The sequence below is a fragment of the Labeo rohita genome, chromosome 6 (assembly GCF_022985175.1).
Source record: "Labeo rohita strain BAU-BD-2019 chromosome 6, IGBB_LRoh.1.0, whole genome shotgun sequence".
NCBI classification, from domain to species: domain Eukaryota; kingdom Metazoa; phylum Chordata; class Actinopteri; order Cypriniformes; family Cyprinidae; genus Labeo; species Labeo rohita.
The window spans coordinates 11,862,234-11,882,362 of NC_066874.1; the positions used below are offsets into that span (position 1 = coordinate 11,862,234).

Below are 20,129 nucleotides of genomic sequence, written 5' to 3' on the forward strand. Positions count from 1 at the left end.
ATTACTTATAAAATGACAACGTGAAAAGTCAGTAATTGCTAGTGAAAATTACATTGTAGATATCTTCAAATGTAAATTATTACCAGTCAAAACTGCATATGAGATATTTGGAATTGGTGTTATGACTAGTCAGACTTACAACTAATTAAATTTTAAAAGAGCTTGCCATAATGTTGGTGTAGAGTTTTTAACATAAAGAGCTCTGGAAATCACTCAGAGATATGTATACATTTTATAGAACCAAATTTGGATGTTATTGTGGTATAGCTTATCTGGAATTAAATATGTGGCAAATAAGTTTTGTGGATTATTCCACTGTGGTGACCCCTGATGGGAGCAAGCAGCATGAGAGAGAGAGTTGCCTTGTTTTGCTCACAGTTTAACATTTCTGTGCTTGGCAGACATAGAATTTTTATTCAAGGTATACATATTACTTAATTTATTGCCTGGGAATGTAACCCATGAAAATGCAAATTTAAAAAGTAGCTTTGAAAATATAATAGCAAAATATTTTCTCTTTTCACAAAAATATCACTGATGACACTCAAAGCCCTTAATTATTTAGCGATTTGGTGTTAAGGATTGCCTGTGGAGTTCATTCAACATTTGATCAGGGACAAGACACAAGATAGCTGCCCTAAAACTTTTCAGACCCTTTCTCAGATCTTTTTATATGATGTTTTCTTAACAAAGTTAAGTAATATGAATACAAAATATAATGTTTTCTTAACGAAATTCAGAAGAAGCATGTTCAGATAATCAACTAATTCAGCACTGGTGGAGCACGTTAATCACGTCATCAGATGCCCATTTTCCACAAGTTGATGTGATTCTTTAGGGTCTTAATGAAAAGTCTATAATATACTGTGGTTAAAAATTCTCAATCGTTGTGTAAAACAACACCCTTTTTACCTTGTCAAAATGAGCTATGTAAAAATCATCCCATTCTGAGGGATTGTTCCTTTAAATGCAAATGAGCTCTGCTCGCCCCGCCCCCTCTTCTCTCTGTGGAGTGACGAGCTTTACTTTAGCCGCATTTAGCGCGTTTAGCCGCAAAACTTGCTAACTGGCACGTTATTAGGAAAGGTGATTGCAGAGATTCATAAAAAAAACCTTATACTCACTTCTGCTGTAGGTGAAGCTGGATCACGAATGATTTGCGTGAACATAGACGCATTTATGTAGATTGGGAGGCGCATTCCCTTTACAAACAAACGTAATCCACCGCATTTTCAGCACCTCAGATGTCGGGAGTAAATGACGACGACTATGTTCATTATTACATCCAGCAACACAACACCTCAATCGCTCAATCTGAGATATTCTTGTCTAACTTACATCCCTGCTTCGGCATCGAAACAATGGAGGTTGGACTGTGACAGCTGATCTGCGGTAAGACACTCATGTCAATCAACTATTGTGGAAGTGGCCTCTGTCGGTGTGACGTCACACTGACTGGCATCTGAGAATGGCTCGATTTGAAAAAGGGGATATTATTTTTACAGATCGCCACTGCATGGATTTTTTATCATTATAGGGTAGATTTGTACATACACTGCCAACACACATTAATGTTAAAACAACATGAAAAAGTGAACTTTGCATTCGATGACCCCTTTAAGATACTCAACTTAATTAGCAAAATAGTAAATATATATAAAACCAACTTACCTCAACAGTTTTCCGGCATCCCTCCTCCACCCCAGCTCTTTACTGCTAACTATTGTTATCCCAGCTTGAGGGAAATGGGGCAGTTCTCTGGATTCAAACTAAATTCCGAGCTTGGAGCCCTTCCCTTGGTTACATTTCTTGCCTGAGATGATCCTAAAATGTGCCTCTGTTCTTGATTTTCCATGTTTTCTTAATATAATATTAATATGCTATAATATTACAATATTAATGTCTTGCTAACTTCCTTCTGTTAAGTGATGTGGCTTCTTATCACAGAATGAGGCAGAAATTATATTATTTTATAGTATTCTATGTGATAAACGCTATGTCTATTGACTTTGCATTATAAATATTTATTATCCTTATGAAAATACCTAAGATGGCTTGATGAACACAGATAAAACGTATACTGTTTCAACAGTACAAAAAATATCTCTGTCTGCATTTTATTTAACTACAGCTATAGCTGGATGTCTTTGTCCATATTGGGGATTTCCTGGAACCTCATGAGTTTTATTACTCTTATAAGTGCGTCGACACCCTCCGGCATCAAATATGAATAAAACATAAATTACATCTGAGAGTTTAACGCTCCATAATGCTCACATCACCCCATTTTTGGGAAAAATAAATAAATAAATATTGCTCTTGAAAGATTTTTGAGGTAAAAATACGATAATCCAAAAGTTTTTATCTGGTGAGCACACTTTTAGATGAATAGCCCAGAGGAATGTAGATATAATAAAACATAGAAAGGAATTAACAGGTTAATGTAACTTTTCCCATTTCAAGACTAGCAAAATTGTTGCAACTTACTCTCTGTATAGTGGCCAAATCTGCTAAAATAAAAATAGGTTGGTGGCATTGCTCCCTTTTGCATTCAGTGTTGACCAGCAAGTCCTGCATACTGGGGTGACTTCTTCTTTGTGGTGTGGTAGAATATCTTGTCTGTCACACCTGTGGCTGCTTTCCTCTCACAACTGCATAATGACATGGATAAGAATGGATAAGACTGTGGCAGTCACATCAGAGCACTTGTCACAAAAAACTCCATCAGCAAGTCAAGTCACCTTTATTTATTTAGCGCTTTATACAATACAGATTGAATACAATGCAGCTTTACAGTGTCAAACAAGAAAATAGTCTGTCAATAATGCAAGACGACAGTCAGTTTTTCTTTTAATGTCAGTTCATTGTTGATTCAGTGATGTCATCATCCAGCTCAGGTTATTATCTGGTTAGTATCTGTGCAATCAAGCTGACAATATTGGCAGAAATTAAGCGTCCCCAACTAAGCAAGCCAAAGGCAATAGTGGCAAGGAACCAAAACTCCATCTGTGACAGAACAAAGCCTTGGGAGAAACCAGGCTCAGTGAGTTCTCTTCTGGCTAGACGAAACCAGCATGATGTGGTTTAATTCCACACTGCAGCACAAGTCAGATTGTGCAGAGGACTCGTCTAGTTCCCATGGTCTTGTCCTGATTGGTGTCTGTCTTTCTCTAGGGCTCATCTACAAGGGTTGGACAATGAAACTGAAACACCTGGTTTTAGACCACAGTTAGTATGGTGTTGGGAATACTTTTGCGGCCAATACAGCATCATTTCACCTTGACAATGACAAATACAAGTCTTGCACAGTAGCTAGATGGATTTTAAGCCATTCTTCTCTTGCAGAACATTGGCCAGGTCACTACATGATGCTTGTGTAGGAAAAAGTATCCTAACCTGCTCCTTTAAAACACCCCAAAGTGGCTCAATAATATTAAGATTTGTTGACTGTGCAGGCCATGGGAGATATTCAACTTCACTTTTATGTTCAGACCACTCTGTCAACAGTCTTGCTGTGTGTATTGGTGCATTATCATCCTGATACATGGCACCACTCTCAAGGTACAATTTTTGAACCATTGGGTGCACATAGTCAAACTTCACACTTTGCTCTTACTGGTGGAATGTGCAATCAGTGAAGATTGGCCACCAGGCTGTGCAAATATAGCCAGCACTATATTGACCAGTGTTTCATTGTCCAGCGCCTGTAGTTGACATGGTTTCCACTGACCTTCAGCTAAAGTACTTAGTTACAGAAAGCAAAACTTTGGCATGTATGTGGGCTTGTAAATTATACTGTATTTTCCTGTATGGCCTTACGTTCACTTCAGATGGACCACCTAGCCGCACATCATTTATGTGCACCATAGGCATGAGCCATCGACCTCTACGCCTCTAGTGCTGGTCAGACAGACTGCATCAGTGTAATTTTAAATTGGCAAGGACAAAGCAAGAACCTTCTTTCTAAGTGTTACATGTACTGTCTAGTTGGGGTAATCTTGCATTGCCTTATGGAACCATACAGTAATTCTAACATCTTTCTCTCACTAAGCCTTTCGCTCCTCTATTTTAACATAATAATAATAATAATAATAATAGCATTTAAAATAATCATATTTAGATGGATATCTGTGTTTAGTTACCAATGGGGCTCTTTGGGTGTTGTAAATGAGCAGCATTTGAAATGGTTTGAGGTTGCCTCTATGGGCATAGTGACAACTGGTGCCATAGCGAAATTCCATAGGCCGCTATTTGCCCTTAAAGTGGTAATTCTTTACACGCAGGTGCAGAACGCACATGCTTGTTTGCAGTTAGCTGTAGTCTATGCGGTGTGTTGCGGTGTGCTTTTTGGTCCAGATGCAGCCGACATGAGGTTACTACACTGTCACCTTTCGATGGCACTATTTCTTTAAATGATGTTTGATAACAAAGTTTGGGAGGAGCATGATCAGATAATCAACTAATTTGGCACAGGTGCAACTCGTCTAGCTAGCACAAGTCATATATAAGCACACAGCCGACTTACCTCCGTCATTCGACTGTTTTTCGGCATTCGGTTTTGCTCCTTTCGCCATTATATTACAGACTTCCGTTTCCGCACAACGACGAGACCAGTAACGTCACACGAGATCTCCTGTCGCAACTGCCGTCGAGCTCCACGCATCATCGCTCCGCTCGATTAGCCACACGTTCACCACAACGCCGAGGCTTAACATCGCCTCCACCGGCGAGACTTCCAGTTTCTTCCCCGGCATCATCGTATTATTCGACCATGCCAATATTCTCCGCACGGAAAGTGGACAGTATACGCTGTTTAATCTCGACGAATCATTCTCGCAGAGGACACAAACAAAGCGGACCCGTACGGGATATTTTTTCACCCTGCAGATTAGCCAACCTCACTCCTCAATCCACTCCAGCCACCAAGACGGCCAACAGATCGAGCAAAGCCCTGAACTCTCCTCGTTTGACACCACCATAGTCCCGCACAAGACCCGGCTCTCCTCGAGCGTTGGGTCACAGCGGCAGGCGTCATTGAGCCCGGGTCGCGTCCCAGTTCTCACCGCAGCAAAACCTCACTCGCTTCCTGCTTTGGCTCAACTTTTCACCGTGGGTCTTCCGGCCGCAGCGCCGCATGCAGTCAGGCCTCCAGCTCTCGCAGCAGTCACTAGCGCGATGCAGGCCGCGATGCAAATGATTTTTGTGTGTGTTTGTAGGTGAAGTCGCGAAACGAAATTACTCAAATGTTCTGTATTAATTCTCACTAGCATTTAGCTGGGCTTTAAATTACACATTGTACACAGACAGATACGATGGAAAAAGATTGGTTTTCGAGAAAAAATACGTTCAACAGTGCACCTAAACTAACAATCATAGGTGCATAGTCCCAACTAATGTGTATCATAAAGCTACTATTAATGTTTTTGTGCAACTAGCAACATAATTTGTATGTGATAAGCTTACTGCTAAGCACCTCTCTTACCAGCTGATCTGCTGCTCAGCTGGCCAGCTGTTTCAACTCTCATTTTGTGTGGTTAAGAGGAAAAGTGTGTCTTTTTATCATTTTTTTTTTCACGTTTTTAATGAAAAGTTGCAAATGTTGTCAATTATTAATATAAATGTATAACATATAAAAAATAATAAAATAAGTAAAAATTAAATAAATAAGTATTATAGTAATACTAATAACCATAATTAAAAAAAAAAGGTTAATTTTTTTAATAATTTAATTTAAAAAAAAAAGTTTCTAGGATGGTCTGAGAAGTTTTTAAACCTAGCAACAAATTTGCTGGGTTGGCAACACTGCAGGCCACTCAAGCATTTTAGCATTTACTGCAGAATGTCACAAACCACTCCCAGCAGCTGAAACAAGCCTGAAGTTGCTTCCCGTTACTTTTAATCCTTTTCTTTTTCAGCGGCCTCCAGCTCCAACAGCATACGGTAGCATGAGGCTGCCTTCACTGGCTCCACAGGCTCTTCTGGATGTCTCAAACCCCACTCCCTTCCCATGACCTACAGCAGTTGAAGAAAGCGTGAGGCTGTCTCCACTTGCAACTCAGGCCCACACATCTCAGGCTTTTCCTCCTGTTACTAATAACTCTTTTTCTTTCAGTGGCCTCCAGCTCCCTTAGCAGACACTAACCCAGATGCTGATTTAAGAGTGATACTGCCTTTGCCAACAATTGCGCCCCATGCTCCCCTTCCTTACAGCTCTCGACTTCATTTAAAATAACGTTGTTTTCTTCCAGATAAAGTTTCAGCTCTCCTCGATCATCGAGTCCTAGCAAGCCATTAGCAAGCCTGGGCTGCACCCCAGACTCAGCTGCTCCTCACACTGCACACTGACATGACTTTCCAACCTCCTATCCTTCCCACCCCTTCCCTTCTACCTCTGGTAGCAGATGCTAGTGTGAGGCTGTCTTCGCTAGCCACTCAAGATCTGCCACTTTACTCTTACCCTCCTGCTGCTCCTTTTCCCTATCGATGGCCAGGAGCTAATCCACGCGTGAGGCTGCCTCCGCAAATGGTTATGACCCTTCCTTATCTCCCTTCTTACCCTTCTTTTCAATGTAAAATATCACGCTCCCTTTTCCTGCTTCCAACTCAGGAACGCTCAATCTAAATCCTTTCTTGACCCTCTATGCATCAATAACTCTAACCAACGTGCAACATATTTCTAATTCGAAGACCTCTAAAACTGATTCTTGCTCAAACGGGCTTACCCATCGAAAAAACAAACCAAAAAAAAAAACAAACCAAAAAAAAAAAGTCCAGCCACTCATTTTGCATCGGAGCAGCAACTACAGCAGCTCAAAAAAAAAAAAATAATAATAATAATTTCTCTCACAGCATCAGATACAAGCGGTTGGTCAGTGGTCATCAGATGCTTTCAGAAGCTATATCCGGTCCAATCACCACCACTTAAAGGAAGCCCATCTAGCCTTGATCAGAAATAAATAAATAAACAGAAAAAGTTCCCTGCTTTTAATAACGTCGCTTACTCGAGCAGTCAAGGCTCTCCTTTCCGATGCAGCCAGTCAAAGCCCCTTTTTGTTCACCCTTCAGCCCTTCAGCCATCGTTTCAGATCTCATTTGCACATCCAGCAACGGACGGGTCTCTCCCTTCCGGTGCAGCAGGGCCATGGCTCCCTTCGGTCGCAGTGTGAGCCCTCCGTCCGTCGTCTCGAGTTACGCTGCGTACTCTGCGTCGGACGGGGCTCTCCCTCCCGGTGCAGCAAAGCCACAGGCCCCCTTCGGTTGCAGTAAAAGCCCTCCATCCAAGGCATCAAACCACGCTTCGTATTCAGCCGCAAGGGAGACTCTCCCTTCCGGTGCAGCAGAGCCGCAGCTCCCTTCGGATGCAGTGAGAGTCCCTCCATCACTCGCTTTGAGTTTATTTACTTATTGAACATTGGACGGGGCTCCCCCTACCGGTGCAGCAGAGCCGCGGCTCCCTTCGGTCGCAGCGGGAGCCCTCCATCTCATACATTGTCGCAAGAGGAACTCTCCCTTCCGGTGCAGCAGAGCCTCCACCAATCGCCTTAAATCTTCTCTCCTATTCAGCATTTAACAGGGCTTCCCCTCCCGGTGCAGCAGAGCCGTGGCTCCCTTCGGTCACAGTGTGGGCCCTCCGTCTATCATTTGAGTTGCGCTGCATGCTCAGTGGCAGACGGGGCTCTCCCTCCCGGTGCAGCAGAGCCACGGCTCCCTTCGGTTGCAGTGGGGGGCTCCACGCCCGATACATCGTCGCAAGGGGGACTCTCCCTTCCGGTGCAGCAGAGCCAAAGCTCCCCAGTCACAGTGAGAGTCCCTCCACCACTCGTTCCGAATCTTTTTGGCTCATCCAGCATTGGACCGGGCTCCCCCTTCCGGTGCAGCAGGGCCACGGTTCCCTTCGGTCGCAGTGTGAGCCCTCCGTCTGCCGTCTGAAGTTACGCTGCGTACTCGGCGGCGGATAAATCTTTGAATTACTTTTACTTGAGTGAAAGTAAGAAAGTAATAGATTTCTAATGTAATTAAGTATTAAATTATATTTAATATGAAACATAGTGCAGTAAAACGTACAATATTATGGTTTGGAATGTTGTAAAGTAAAGTTTTCTAAAGAAAAACACTTGATATATTTATGACCAAACTCTTGAAAAGTACTTTTACAGCAGAGTAAAAATACTTCCCTACTGTCCGCTTCTGGTAGAGTCGCTGAGGCGATTCCATATCTCCAGATCCAGATCAGTTGCTTGGTCAGTGGACTAGGCATACTACTGGGACATAGCTGAGACTATGTTTGTGATTTCCTTAGTACTCAACTCCACGTCTAGGTCCACAGTGGGCATGCACATGATGACATTTAGACAAAGATGTCTTATTCACACATACTGTATGTCTTATTCACATACCACAAATATGGTGCATATTAAATATGCAATTACTGAAAAACCTAAAAAGGATTACAGACTTTTCAAGTAACCATGTCAAAGTGGTATGAGATCAGATGCTTGTATGTATGGGTTAGTGCCAGGTTGAAAGGTGAAGTCTTTGTTTAGATTTTTTTTTTTTTTTTTACAGATGGCTTTGTATTTACATTTAACGTTATGATTTGGCAGGTTTGCTGGGCCATGAATCAGCAAAACACACCTATATAACAATCTCAACCACCTTGTTTCACAGCTAATATGAGGTTCTTTGTTTCAGTTGCGGTGTTTGATTTAAGCTAGAAATTACTTTTGTAACTGTGGTAAGACATCTAGACATCTGGTACCTCCAGGAAAATTTTAATGGGGTGGCCCAAAGGACATTTCAAGGATCTATTTCTGCTTGATCCATCCCATAAAAATTACTTTCACTGATGCAATTTGTCAGTTTAAATTAGTTATTAAATGACATTTATTGACATTGTTACAAGCAACTTTTGTAACAGTGGTGTAACTAAAATCGTATAGACCCTAGTGCAAAAGGACTACCACCCCCACAGCTTACAAAAATAAATCTTTGTATGAACACTGTAATTTTGTGTTTGCAGTCTTGTAGTTCAGTGTCTGTGTTGTCTCTTCTTAAATGATCTTTGAATTAATTCACAAAATAGAAGGGCTCATAAAGCAAATTTTTGTTTAAATTAATTAAACCATGAATTCAATGTTCAATAAGCCCTGCCACTTTGTGTTCTACATTGCAAAGCTTTGAAATTCTTTTGTGTGAAGAACAGGCCTGCAATTTAAGTGATTATTTATAGAAAATCTTCCTCTCTGCTCTGCCTGCTTAATTTACAATACACCCACAAATTTTTCATTCATGTGGAAACACATCACAGTTATGACCATACAAAGAAAAAGGAAGAGTAAAAACTATGCATAAACTTAATTGGCCCTTAATTGGCCTGAATTCTTGTTGTGCCAAATTTAAATATAGAGAAATTACAATGAGTACTAAAGGCAAATATATATGGAGGTTAGGACAAATATGATACATATGGTACTTCATGAAGTGTTATGCAATGGTAAAACATTTGAGGTCCTCTAATTACAGAGTATGATTGAATGTGAATGGAAAATAACATGAAAGGGCCCTTTTCCTAGACTTCTCTAGTTCCATGGGTGGATTTTCCATTGAGCGTGCTTGGACTTCTTTCAGTGGACCAGTAGTCTTATGTGCCTTTATGAAGCTAAAACTATTTTTTAATATACAAAGAAGTTAAGGGAGAAAAGATTCAGAGGTCTGAAATAGGTGAAGTATTTGTAATAGGTGACTGCCTAGGATAACAGCTTTTCTTAGGGCTGCGCAGGGTTCCTCCCCTCCGTTCAAAAAGAACAAGTTCTTTATCAAATTTCTTTTGTTGTTTTTGTTGTTTGTTTGTTCTGAACAGTTGCAAAAACTTAGATTATACGTGAATTTTAGAATCAGATGGAATTTATTCATTTTTTATTTGAAATATATGTTTATATGATTTGTAAAAATGATATATAGCAAAACAATGTAGTAAAAACTAATTTTAAGTATTACACAGTCAGTCCACTGGGAAGCACTTGTTTGTCTGCAATATTTCAATTTGTTACTATAAGTCACCTCACAGTAAGAACGTGAATTTGTAGCACAAAAGCACAGTATTTCTCAGAGGATACTTTTTACTTGAGCCAAATGAGCACTGTAAAATAAAAGGTGACCAACTTTTCTATAAGGTGCTATTTAGGTATATTTTAATATGTGACCCTGGACCACAAAATCAGTCATAAATTGCACGGGTATGTTTGTAGCAATAGCCAACAAAACATTTTATGGGTCAAAATTATCGATTCTTCTTTTATGCCAAAAATCAGTAGGATATTAGGTAAAAATCATGTTCCATGAAGATATTTTGTAAATTTCCTAACATAAATATATCAAAACTTAATTTCTGATTAGTAATATGCATTGCTAAGAACTTCATTTGGACAACTTTAAAGGCAATTGTCTTAATATTTTTTTGCATCCTCAGATTCAAAATTTTCAAATAGTTGCATCTCGGGCCAAATATTGTCCTATCCTAACAAATCATACATCAGTGGAAAGCTTTCAGGTGATGTATAAATCTCAGCTTCCAAAAAATTGACCCTTATGACTGGTTTTGTAGTCCAGGGTCACATATTATTTATTTGTCTTAATTTATATGTAACTAGTGTTCATATATTTTACACATCTACTCTGACCACTGTTTACTTCTTTAAATTTATTTATTTTTAATTAAATTTTTGTGATACAATCCTTTGTCTCAGTCTCTCAACCTTTCTCTCTTGGCAGCTGTGTGCCTGGTGCTGGGCTGTTTGATTTTCCCAGATGGCTGGGATGCAGAGGTCATCCGGGATATGTGTGGAGAGGAGACAGGAAAGTACACACTGGGAAACTGTTCAGTGCGCTGGGCTTACATACTGGCCATCATCGGCATCCTAGATGCTCTCATCTTGTCCTTTCTTGCATTTGTCCTCGGAAACCGCCAGAACGACTTTATGCACGAGGAAATCAAGGCTGAAAGTAAAGGTGAGAGGTGGCCTATGGATTTTTAATCAATTCATAAAATGTTTATTGTTTGATTTGACTAAACAGTCACAGTGTTGCTGTGGACTTTTTGGGATAGCTTCTTGGTGCCCTCGTTTTGTTAGCTCCACTTTGGTGACTGATATGATGTGTAAGTAAGCTTGAGTGACTAGGGATATTTACACTTGGCCATCATAATGATTCAGTCATGAAAAGACCAAGTGTAAGTGCCTTCCAAGGCACATTCAAGTTGCTTTGCAATCCAGTCTTCAGGTGTTGGTTTAGGATGTGTTTCAGATGCAACTCTGTCAAATGTAAAAGCATCTGCTTGTTCATGCAACATATGCAAGCTTTACTCCTTCCAACTGGGAGTATGTCGGCATACGGAAGATTGGTAGCCCTATAATCCACACATGAGTAAGCAATGACGGGTGAAACGGATGTAGCAACCGCAAAACTCAAACATTAATTGCCATATGGACAGAAGAGAGTGTAATTATTACAACGGAAGTGAACTACTTTTTAGCTGCATTAGTGCAAGAATTTATATATGTTTTGCGGACACACATTTATGTAGCCAAACATCAATAAAACAAGCTCAACTGGATTGCATTCCGAACAATCAAAAATACATGAAGTGGCCAGGTGTAAATACCACTCTGATGAGTGCCTGCAGAGGTATACAGCATGTTCATAAATATTTGATATCTTAAATCAGACTTTTTGACAGCATTTCCATATTTCCACATCCTGTGATTGCTTTTACAACAATCAATAATTGGCAAGAAAAAAGAGAAAATCAGAAGAAAAAACACCCCCAATTCCTTTATAGCATTCCAAATCAACTGGGGAAGTTGTCATGGTTACATGTCAGATTCCAGCAAGATAAGAGGATCTGCTGCTCTCTCCCCAGCAGCTTGGCACTCCACAGCTGTCATAGCACATACATGTTCTCCATCACCCTTGCTCTCTGCTAATTAATTTGGAAAAAAGGTACATAAGCGATGACGACAGAAAGAAGAAAAATGTGTGAGTTTGTGTGCACAGCATCTGTGATATCTGGGGCATAGGTTCTGAAAAATCAATACAAACCTTGTGGGAGGTTGCCAAACCTCCCCCACCTTTTGTGTGTTCTCTCTGCCTTATATCCACTCTACTGTACTCCACCATCTTATTTGACCCCCCCAAATAAACCTTTAATTAAATCTCATTCATTTAAATTCATTCCCTGACATGTTCCACTACATGCATTCTGTTGGTCTAATGTTAGAAAGACTCTCCTTGAGCCTTGAGCTCCACCTGAACATACCATTAACCAGTGTTGGGGGTAACGCATTACAAGTAATGAGAGTTACGTAATAATATTACTTTTTTCAAGTAACTAGTAAAGTAACGCATTACTTTTGAATTTCTAAGAAAATGTTACTTTTCCAAATAATTAACGCCAGTTACTTTTTTCCCCATTTATTAATTGACAAGTCTCCTGTCTGGAAATTGGGAGTAAACATGATGTTACTGTAGTTCTAGACCAAATGTGAACATGCATTAATTCATCTCACTCACAAAAACAATATTCCTCAAAATGAATAAAAACAGTGAAGTGCAAACTCAGAATATGACGCAACCCTGCAATAATAAAATATGTTAAATAAAACAAATATCCTTTATGTATTAAATCCTATTTTATTAACCAGTGTCTTTGCTGCTGACCTTGATGCAATGATGCAGTGCAACCATACTAATAGGCAAAAATTACTTTAGATTAACATTTGCTTCATTTTTTATAGCTGAAAAGTGATCTCCTGCCTAAACATACTTTTCATTCAGCCTGAGGTGAATTCGTTTCACTTTTGGTGTACTTTCCATAAAAAGTAACTAAGTAACGTAATTAGTTACTTTTCCAGGGTGTAACGCAGAATTGTAATGCATTACTTTTCAAAGTAACTTTCCTCAACACTGCCATTAACATCATAAGAGTAAAACATGCCCATGGTGCAGGACACAGAGTATTACTATTACTATTACAGTATAGCTAGTGTAAATTAGATTAACACTGTATGTACAATTGGATATTACAGATAGTAGCCTATAGCTTTTAAAGCAAGTAACTGTTTGTCATTGGATGTACAGTATTGTAAATTGATAGCCAGAAATGGAGAGCAGACCATTGATGTGTGATAGTGTTACAGGGAGTGAGAGACGAGAGGCGAGCGGATCCATGCGCGAGCTTTTATTAGATGGGCGGGACAAAGACATAGTCGTACAGGCAGGGTCGAGGCAGGAGCAGACAGGAATATCACAGGCAGTAGAAGAGAATAGTCCAATAAACCAGAGCGAAAATCCAAATGCAGGCGGCTAGACAGAGTGAACGAGAAAACCAGGCGGGAGAACAAAACCAGGAACTAGGAACAAGGAAACTAAGAAACGCTAACAATCACAACAATACAATAATTCAACAATCCGTGAAGTGCTCTGGGAAAGTCTGGGGCTTTATAGGAAGCCTGATTGGTCACGGGGGCAGACGCAACCAGTGCGTTGGAGGATGGGAGATGCAGTCCGGAGTGTGGTGCAACAGTCAGAGTGTGTAGGTGAGGTGAGAGTGACATCTGGTGGTGAGCGGACAACAGGACACCGACCAGATTTGTGACATAGCCCCCCCCCAAGGAGCGGCTTCCAGACGCTCGAAGGGAACAATAGTCCAGGGGAGCGGTGGGGTGGGAGCGAGACAGGGCGAGGGCTGGAGGGCCAGGTCCATGTGGGAGGCCCAGTGATTGAGGCAGGACCGACAGAGCAGGTGCCCTCCAGGGCAGGGCCAGAGGCGGAGCAGGAGCCCTCCAGGGCGGAGGCGGAGGCGCAGGAGCCCTCCAGGGCGGAGCGGAGGCGGAGCAGGAGTCCTCCAGGGCGGAGGCGGAGCAGGGGTCCTCCAGGGCGGAGGCGGAGCAGGGGTCCTCCAGGGCGGAGCCGGAGGCGCAGGAGCCCTCCAGGGCGGAGCCAGAGGCGCAGGAGGCAACGCAAGAGCCCTCCAGGGCGGAACCGGAGGCGGGACAGGCGACGCAAGAGCCCTCCAGGGCGGAGCCGGAGGCAGAGCATGAGGCACGGGCGCCCTCCAGGGTGGAGCAGGAGCAGCGCAGGAGCCCTCTGAGGCGAAACAGGAGGCAGAGCGGTCCTCCAGGGCGGGACAGGAGACGGAGCAGGAGGCGCAGCAGCCCTCCAGGGCGAAACAGGAATCTGCATCACGGTCTGGGACCTGGGGAAAGCAGGGACAGAGGAGGCAGACAGAATAGGGGGAGAAGGCGCAGCAGCCCTCCGGGGCAGAACAGGAGGCACCGCAGCCCTCCGGGGCGGAACAGGAGGCGCAGCAGCCCTCCGGGGCGGAACAGGAGGCGCAGCAGCCCTCCGGGGCGGAACAGGAGGCGCCGCAGCCCTCCGGGGCGGAACAGGAGGCGCCGCAGCCCTCCGGGGCGGAACAGGAACCTGCGTCATGGTCTGGGACCTGGGGAGAGCAGGGACAGAGGAGGCAGAGAGAATAGGGAGAGAAGCAGAGAGACCGAAGGATAACGCCGCCCCCATAGAAGGTTCTACAGCAAATGCTGACACCTCTGGGGGCAATGGCGCAGCTTCTCTGATGGGGAAGGCCTCTGGAGCAGACTTGAGACCAGACGGGACCTCTAGAGCAGGCTTGAGACCAGACGGGAGCTCTGGAGCAGGCTTGAGACCAGACGGGAGCTCTGGAGCAGGCTTGTGAACAGACGTGGCCTCAGGGGCACAGTGTGCAGCCCACACACACCACATGGCAACCGCCATTAAAGGAAGAGCAGCAGCGGGAGGTTGTGGTGGGTCCAGTACGCTGGCTATCATGATAGGCCGTGATCGTGGGATATCAGACGAGGCATGGCACGGCTCTGGAAGGTCAGACGAGACGTGACTTGGCTCTGGACGAATAGACGAGACATGACGAGGCACTGGGAGGTCTGATGAAACATGGAGAGGCTCTGGGACGTCAGGCGGGACGTGACTTGACTCTGGGCGGTCAGACGAGACATGGTGAGGCTCTAGACAGATAGACGAGATGTGACTGGGCTCTGGAGGGTCAGACAAGGCGTGACTTGACTCTGGGCGGTCAGATGAGGTGTAACTTGACTCTGGGCGGTCAGACGAGGCGTGATGGGGCTCTGAGCCGTCGGGCAGGATGTGACTTGGTTCGTGATGACCAACTGTGACTTGACCTGCTTCGTGAAGATCAGTAGTAACTTGACTCGGTTTGTGACGCCCAGCTGTAACTGGGCTTGGTTCATGGAAATCCGCTGTAACATGACTTGACTCAGGAACAACATGACTTGACTCAGGGACAACAGCCTTGGCGTTGCTGGACTTGGCAGCTTGACTGGACTTGGCAGCTTGACTGGACTTGGCAGGCTGGACTTGGAGCCAGCCGTAGCCTGACTTGACTCTGGAGCAGTGGCTGAAGCTTGACCTGGCTCTGGAAAAACAGCAGCAGCTTGACTTGGCTCATGAGGAACTGCTATAACCTGGCTTGGCTCATGGAGACCCGCTGTACCAGGACTTGACTCGTGAACAATATGGCTTGGCTCAGGAACAACAGCTGTTACGTGACTTGACTCAGGAATAACATGGCTTGACTCAGGAACAACAGCTGTAGCGTGACTTGACTCGTGGGGAACAACTGTGACTTGGCTTGACTTATGGGGTACAGCTGTGACCTGGCTTGACTCGTGGAGCACAGCTGTAACTTGGCTTGACTCGTGGGGGACAGCTGTATCTTGGCTTGCCTCGTGGAAAACAACAGCTGTGTCGTGGCTTGACTCAGGAAGAACAACAGCTTTGGCTTGACCTGACTCCATTGCTTGACTTGACTCTGTTGCTTGACTTGACTTGGAAGCCTGACTTGACCCCGGGGTAGCCGCCGCGGTGTGAAGGAGCACCACCTTAGCCGACCATACCGTCATTAGGGGTGTGTCCAGCGCGTGGGCCATCATGACCACAGGTGGCGTCCGGATGGCGGCCATATTGTGCAGTGGCTCTGGCGTGGCAGCCATCTTGTGCAGTGGCTCTGGCGTGGCAGCCATCTTGTGCAGTGGCTCTGGCGTGGCGGCCATCTTGACGGTACTTGGCTCAGGGAAGATGGCTGTAACTTGACTTGAGATAGGAGCGATAGCTCTGACTTGACTTGACACAGGAAACACAGCTTTGACCTGACTTGACACAGGAACACGGACCATAGCTTGACTTGGCACGGGAACAGCAGCCGTAACTTGACTTGGCAACGTAACTTGACTTGAATCAGGAAACACAGCTGCAACTTGACTTGACTCAGGAAACACAGCTGCAACTTGACTTGACTTAGAAACTTGACTTGACTCAGGAAATACAGCTGTACCTTGACTTGACTTGGAAACTTGACTTGACTCAGGAAATGTCACTGTACCTTTTAATGGCTCTTGTATGGCAGCTGTGACGTGACGGAGCTCTGTGATCGCCGCCATTTTGTGAGCGCGCACCGCAGTCGCTGCCATTGTGTGCACGGGCTGTGTTGTCGCCGCCTGAGTATGATCGCTCTCCGGCGCGGCCGCCATTTTGTGAACGGGCACCGCTGTCGTCGCCATAGCTCGAGCGCGCTCCGCTACAGCCGCCATTTCACGAGCGATCCAGGCGGAAAACTTGTTTGTGGCGTCGTGATCCGGCATTACCACCAATCTGCGCGCGGGATGCGTGGCTGCCATGTCCGCGTTGTCGCGTTCCTCCTTCGCGACCTCCACAGTACACGGCGAGCCCACACACAATAAAGCAAAGTTCATAAATCCCGCGAGAGATGAACGCGGACCCTCACGTCTCAGCCTCGCCCTTAAAGGCTGATTTACGCCATCACAGAAAAGTTCAATTTTTAAACAGTCCGGTAGGGTGGAGTAGTTTGAAATGGAGAGAAACTCACGGATGTATTGATCCAGTGTTTTAGGTCCTTGTTTGATGCGGCAAAGAATCCTGTCTGTGTCCATATCATGTGAATGTCCGGGTAGAAAGCTGCTGGATCCTGTTGTGTCGGATTGTTCTGTTACAGGGAATGAGAGACGAGAGGCGAGCGGATCCATGCGCGAGCTTTTATTAGATGGGCGGGACAAAGACATAGTCGTACAGGCAGGGTCGAGGCAGGAGCAGACAGGAATATCACAGGCAGTAGAAGAGAATAGTCCAATAAACCAGAGCGAAAATCCAAAGGCAGGCGGCTAGACAGAGTGAACGAGAAAACCAGGCGGGAGAACAAAACCAGGAACTAGGAACGAGGAAACTAGGAAACGCTAACAATCACAACAATACAATAATTCAACAATCCGTGAAGTGCTCTGGGAAAGTCTGGGGCTTTATAGGAAGCCTGATTGGTCACGGGGGCAGACGCAACCAGTGCGTTGGAGGATGGGAGATGCAGTCCGGAGTGTGGTGCAACAGTCAGAGTGTGTAGGTGAGGTGAGAGTGACATCTGGTGGTGAGCGGACAACAGGACACCGACCAGATTTGTGACAGATAGAGATGTGGACTCTGCACGTGAGAGCTGTGTCACCTGAATACCTATGTAGATATGGTTGTCCACCACTGATCATATGAGGATAATTCTGATGAACAATAAGGCATTTTTGAGTGATTATGCTTGCTATATGGAGCCAGAATGTATGCAATGGATTTATCTGAAATGGTACAAAATGGAGTGGACAAACAAACTTCCGTTTTCCACTGGCTTGGTGTAACTCCATCCTATATTGTCTTGGCTCAGTTTAACCATTGTAGGTCTGCTTTGATGGACTTTTGATGGAACATTCCTTGAAAAAAAAATCTGTATAGCTGGTTTACTAAATGCTAGAGCAGGGTTTTTTAAACTCTGGCCTTCAATGTCCACTTTCCTGCAGTTTAACTAATCACACACACTTGCACAAGATAATTTACTAGAAGGTTACAGGCACGTTGGGTTTTATCAGAGTTAGAGCTAAACCAAAGCCACTAGAAAGCAAGCCTGCAACCTTTAGGCTTCACTATGCTGAATAAACAATTTTTTTGAGGAAATAACTTTTCATTTATTGAATTGTCAGCATATCAGCTAATCTTCAACATGTTTTACAGTAAAGAATAGTTTTGGATTTAACTATTTTTAGAGTTTACACTGAAAAAATAGAAAGTTTTATAAGAGAAGTCACTGACTTTTTGCAAAAGGTGGGATTCAGCTCACAACACTTCTCATTCATTACTATTGTATCAGTAAACGCTGATTGAGTGTTGCACAACTCAACGATGTCAAGGCTGTAATGTGATTGGTTATCAAGGCACACGTGATCCAAGTTGACCATTACACTTCTCCAGTAGTAAATAATACAGACCCTCTCATCTCCCAATATCTCCCAATACAGACCCTCTCATCTCCCAATATCTCCCCTCTCGACAAAAGCGCTTTTTGTAAATGATATGATCATTGATCATAATCTAGATGTGCTATCTTTGACAGAAACCTGGCTAAAATCAGATGATTACATTATCTTAAACGAGTCTACTCCTCATGATTACTGTTATAAACATGAGCCACGTCTAAAAGGTAAAGGGGGAGGTGTTTCTACAATTTATAGCAATATTTTTAGTGTTTCACAGAGTATAACTCATTTGAAGTAATGGTGCTTCATATAACATTATCCAGAGAAACAATTGTTAATGATAAATCCCCTATGACGTTTGTACTTGCTACTTTATACAGGCCACCAGGGCACCATACAGATTTTCTTCAAGAATTTGCTGATTTTATATCTGAGCTGGTGTTAGCTACAGATAAGGTCTTAATAGTAGGTGACTTTAACATCCATGTTGATATTGAAAATGATGCGCTGGCAGCTGCATTTACAGACATTCTAAATTCTATTGGAGTTAGACAACAGCAAATCCAATGATATTATTCCTCTGTATCATTATAGTGTGGTCTGAACTTCCCTGTTTTTAAATAATTAGGTATTAAAACTGTATATAGCTATCACTCTTAGTATCATTCTTACATACTCTTTACATACTCTAAAACATAGCCTTATCTTTGGGTCAAAATTCAAACACAAAATAAAATCTGCAGCACTTGTTGAATATGTGTTGTTAAATATCCAAAGTTCGTTAAAACTTGTAGAACTTGGTGGAGTGTCTGATTAAAACACTGGAGAAAACGCAGTCCTTTGCTCTCTTTAATGCCACTTAAGTGAAGAATAGTACATCTTTAGCCATTGACATCAGATGCAATGCAGGAATTCACATAATGCAGGAATACCATATTAAACATGTGGAGTGGATGCCCAGGATAAACAGGATGGTTTTTGGTCACTACAAACAATATATAAAGAAATCAAATCATACAACAACTCATCAATATTGTACATAGTCCACGTAATGATTAAACAATTAAAACACAAATAAACAAATTCATACTATACAATTGAAAAACAAACTTACTTAACACATCCAAAGGAAAGGACTCAAAGGACATGGTTGGGTGCCCATTCAAACACCCACACCTCACCAACAGGAGAAAGGAACAAAGGAAGGAAGTAAGGTCTATTTATAGACCTTAAACAGGGGAACATGGGTAATGTAGTGTTCCATATATGGAGTTCACCCTAAATGAACTTGGCTAAGGATTGTGGAATATGTAGTACAAAGAAAAAAACTAGGAAAAACACAAACTAGTGCATCAAATTCACAACAGCACTTGCATATAACTAACCAATATAACATCAAGATAATACAAAGGACAGTGACAGATATTTGGACTACACATGATGATGAATATAAAGATTGGTTGTTGCACAGTTAGCACGACACGAATGAGGAGCAGAACAGCAACATCAAAAACACAAAACCTAGTCCTAGACAAAAAGTAATGGCTACAAGCAATGATACATAGATAAATACCTATACAGATTTCAGTTGTGTTTGTACTCTTCTTTTGAAGGCTTTGGGGGAAAATCCAGTACTGAAACTGGTAAATAATACACAGCACACACCTTACTAAACAATCACTTCTATTCTGTCTTCACAGATTTGGCAGTGTCCAGGGTAAGTTGTTCTGCTGCTGTGACTTCTGTGCTTGTGTG

General features: G+C 43.1%; 2 protein-coding genes across 4 annotated transcripts in view; one reads left to right on the forward strand and one right to left on the reverse strand.

Annotated features, from left to right (window-relative positions):
• The window catches only part of setd5 (SET domain containing 5), a 195,018-nt gene that overhangs the window by 120,018 nt on the left and 54,871 nt on the right, over window positions 1-20,129 (reverse strand). The gene's annotated exons all lie outside the window — the stretch shown is intronic.
• Window positions 1-20,129, forward strand: part of lhfpl4a (LHFPL tetraspan subfamily member 4a) — a 43,963-nt gene that overhangs the window by 8,601 nt on the left and 15,233 nt on the right. For 2 of the 3 annotated variants that reach the window (XM_051112234.1, XM_051112235.1), the window contains exons 2-3: window positions 10,771-11,007; window positions 20,075-20,091. In XM_051112234.1, the coding sequence (XP_050968191.1) occupies window positions 10,771-11,007; window positions 20,075-20,091 (254 nt within the window). The remainder of the gene's footprint in view (window positions 1-10,770; window positions 11,008-20,074; window positions 20,092-20,129) is intronic. The other variant, XM_051112236.1, reaches the window with a different exon arrangement.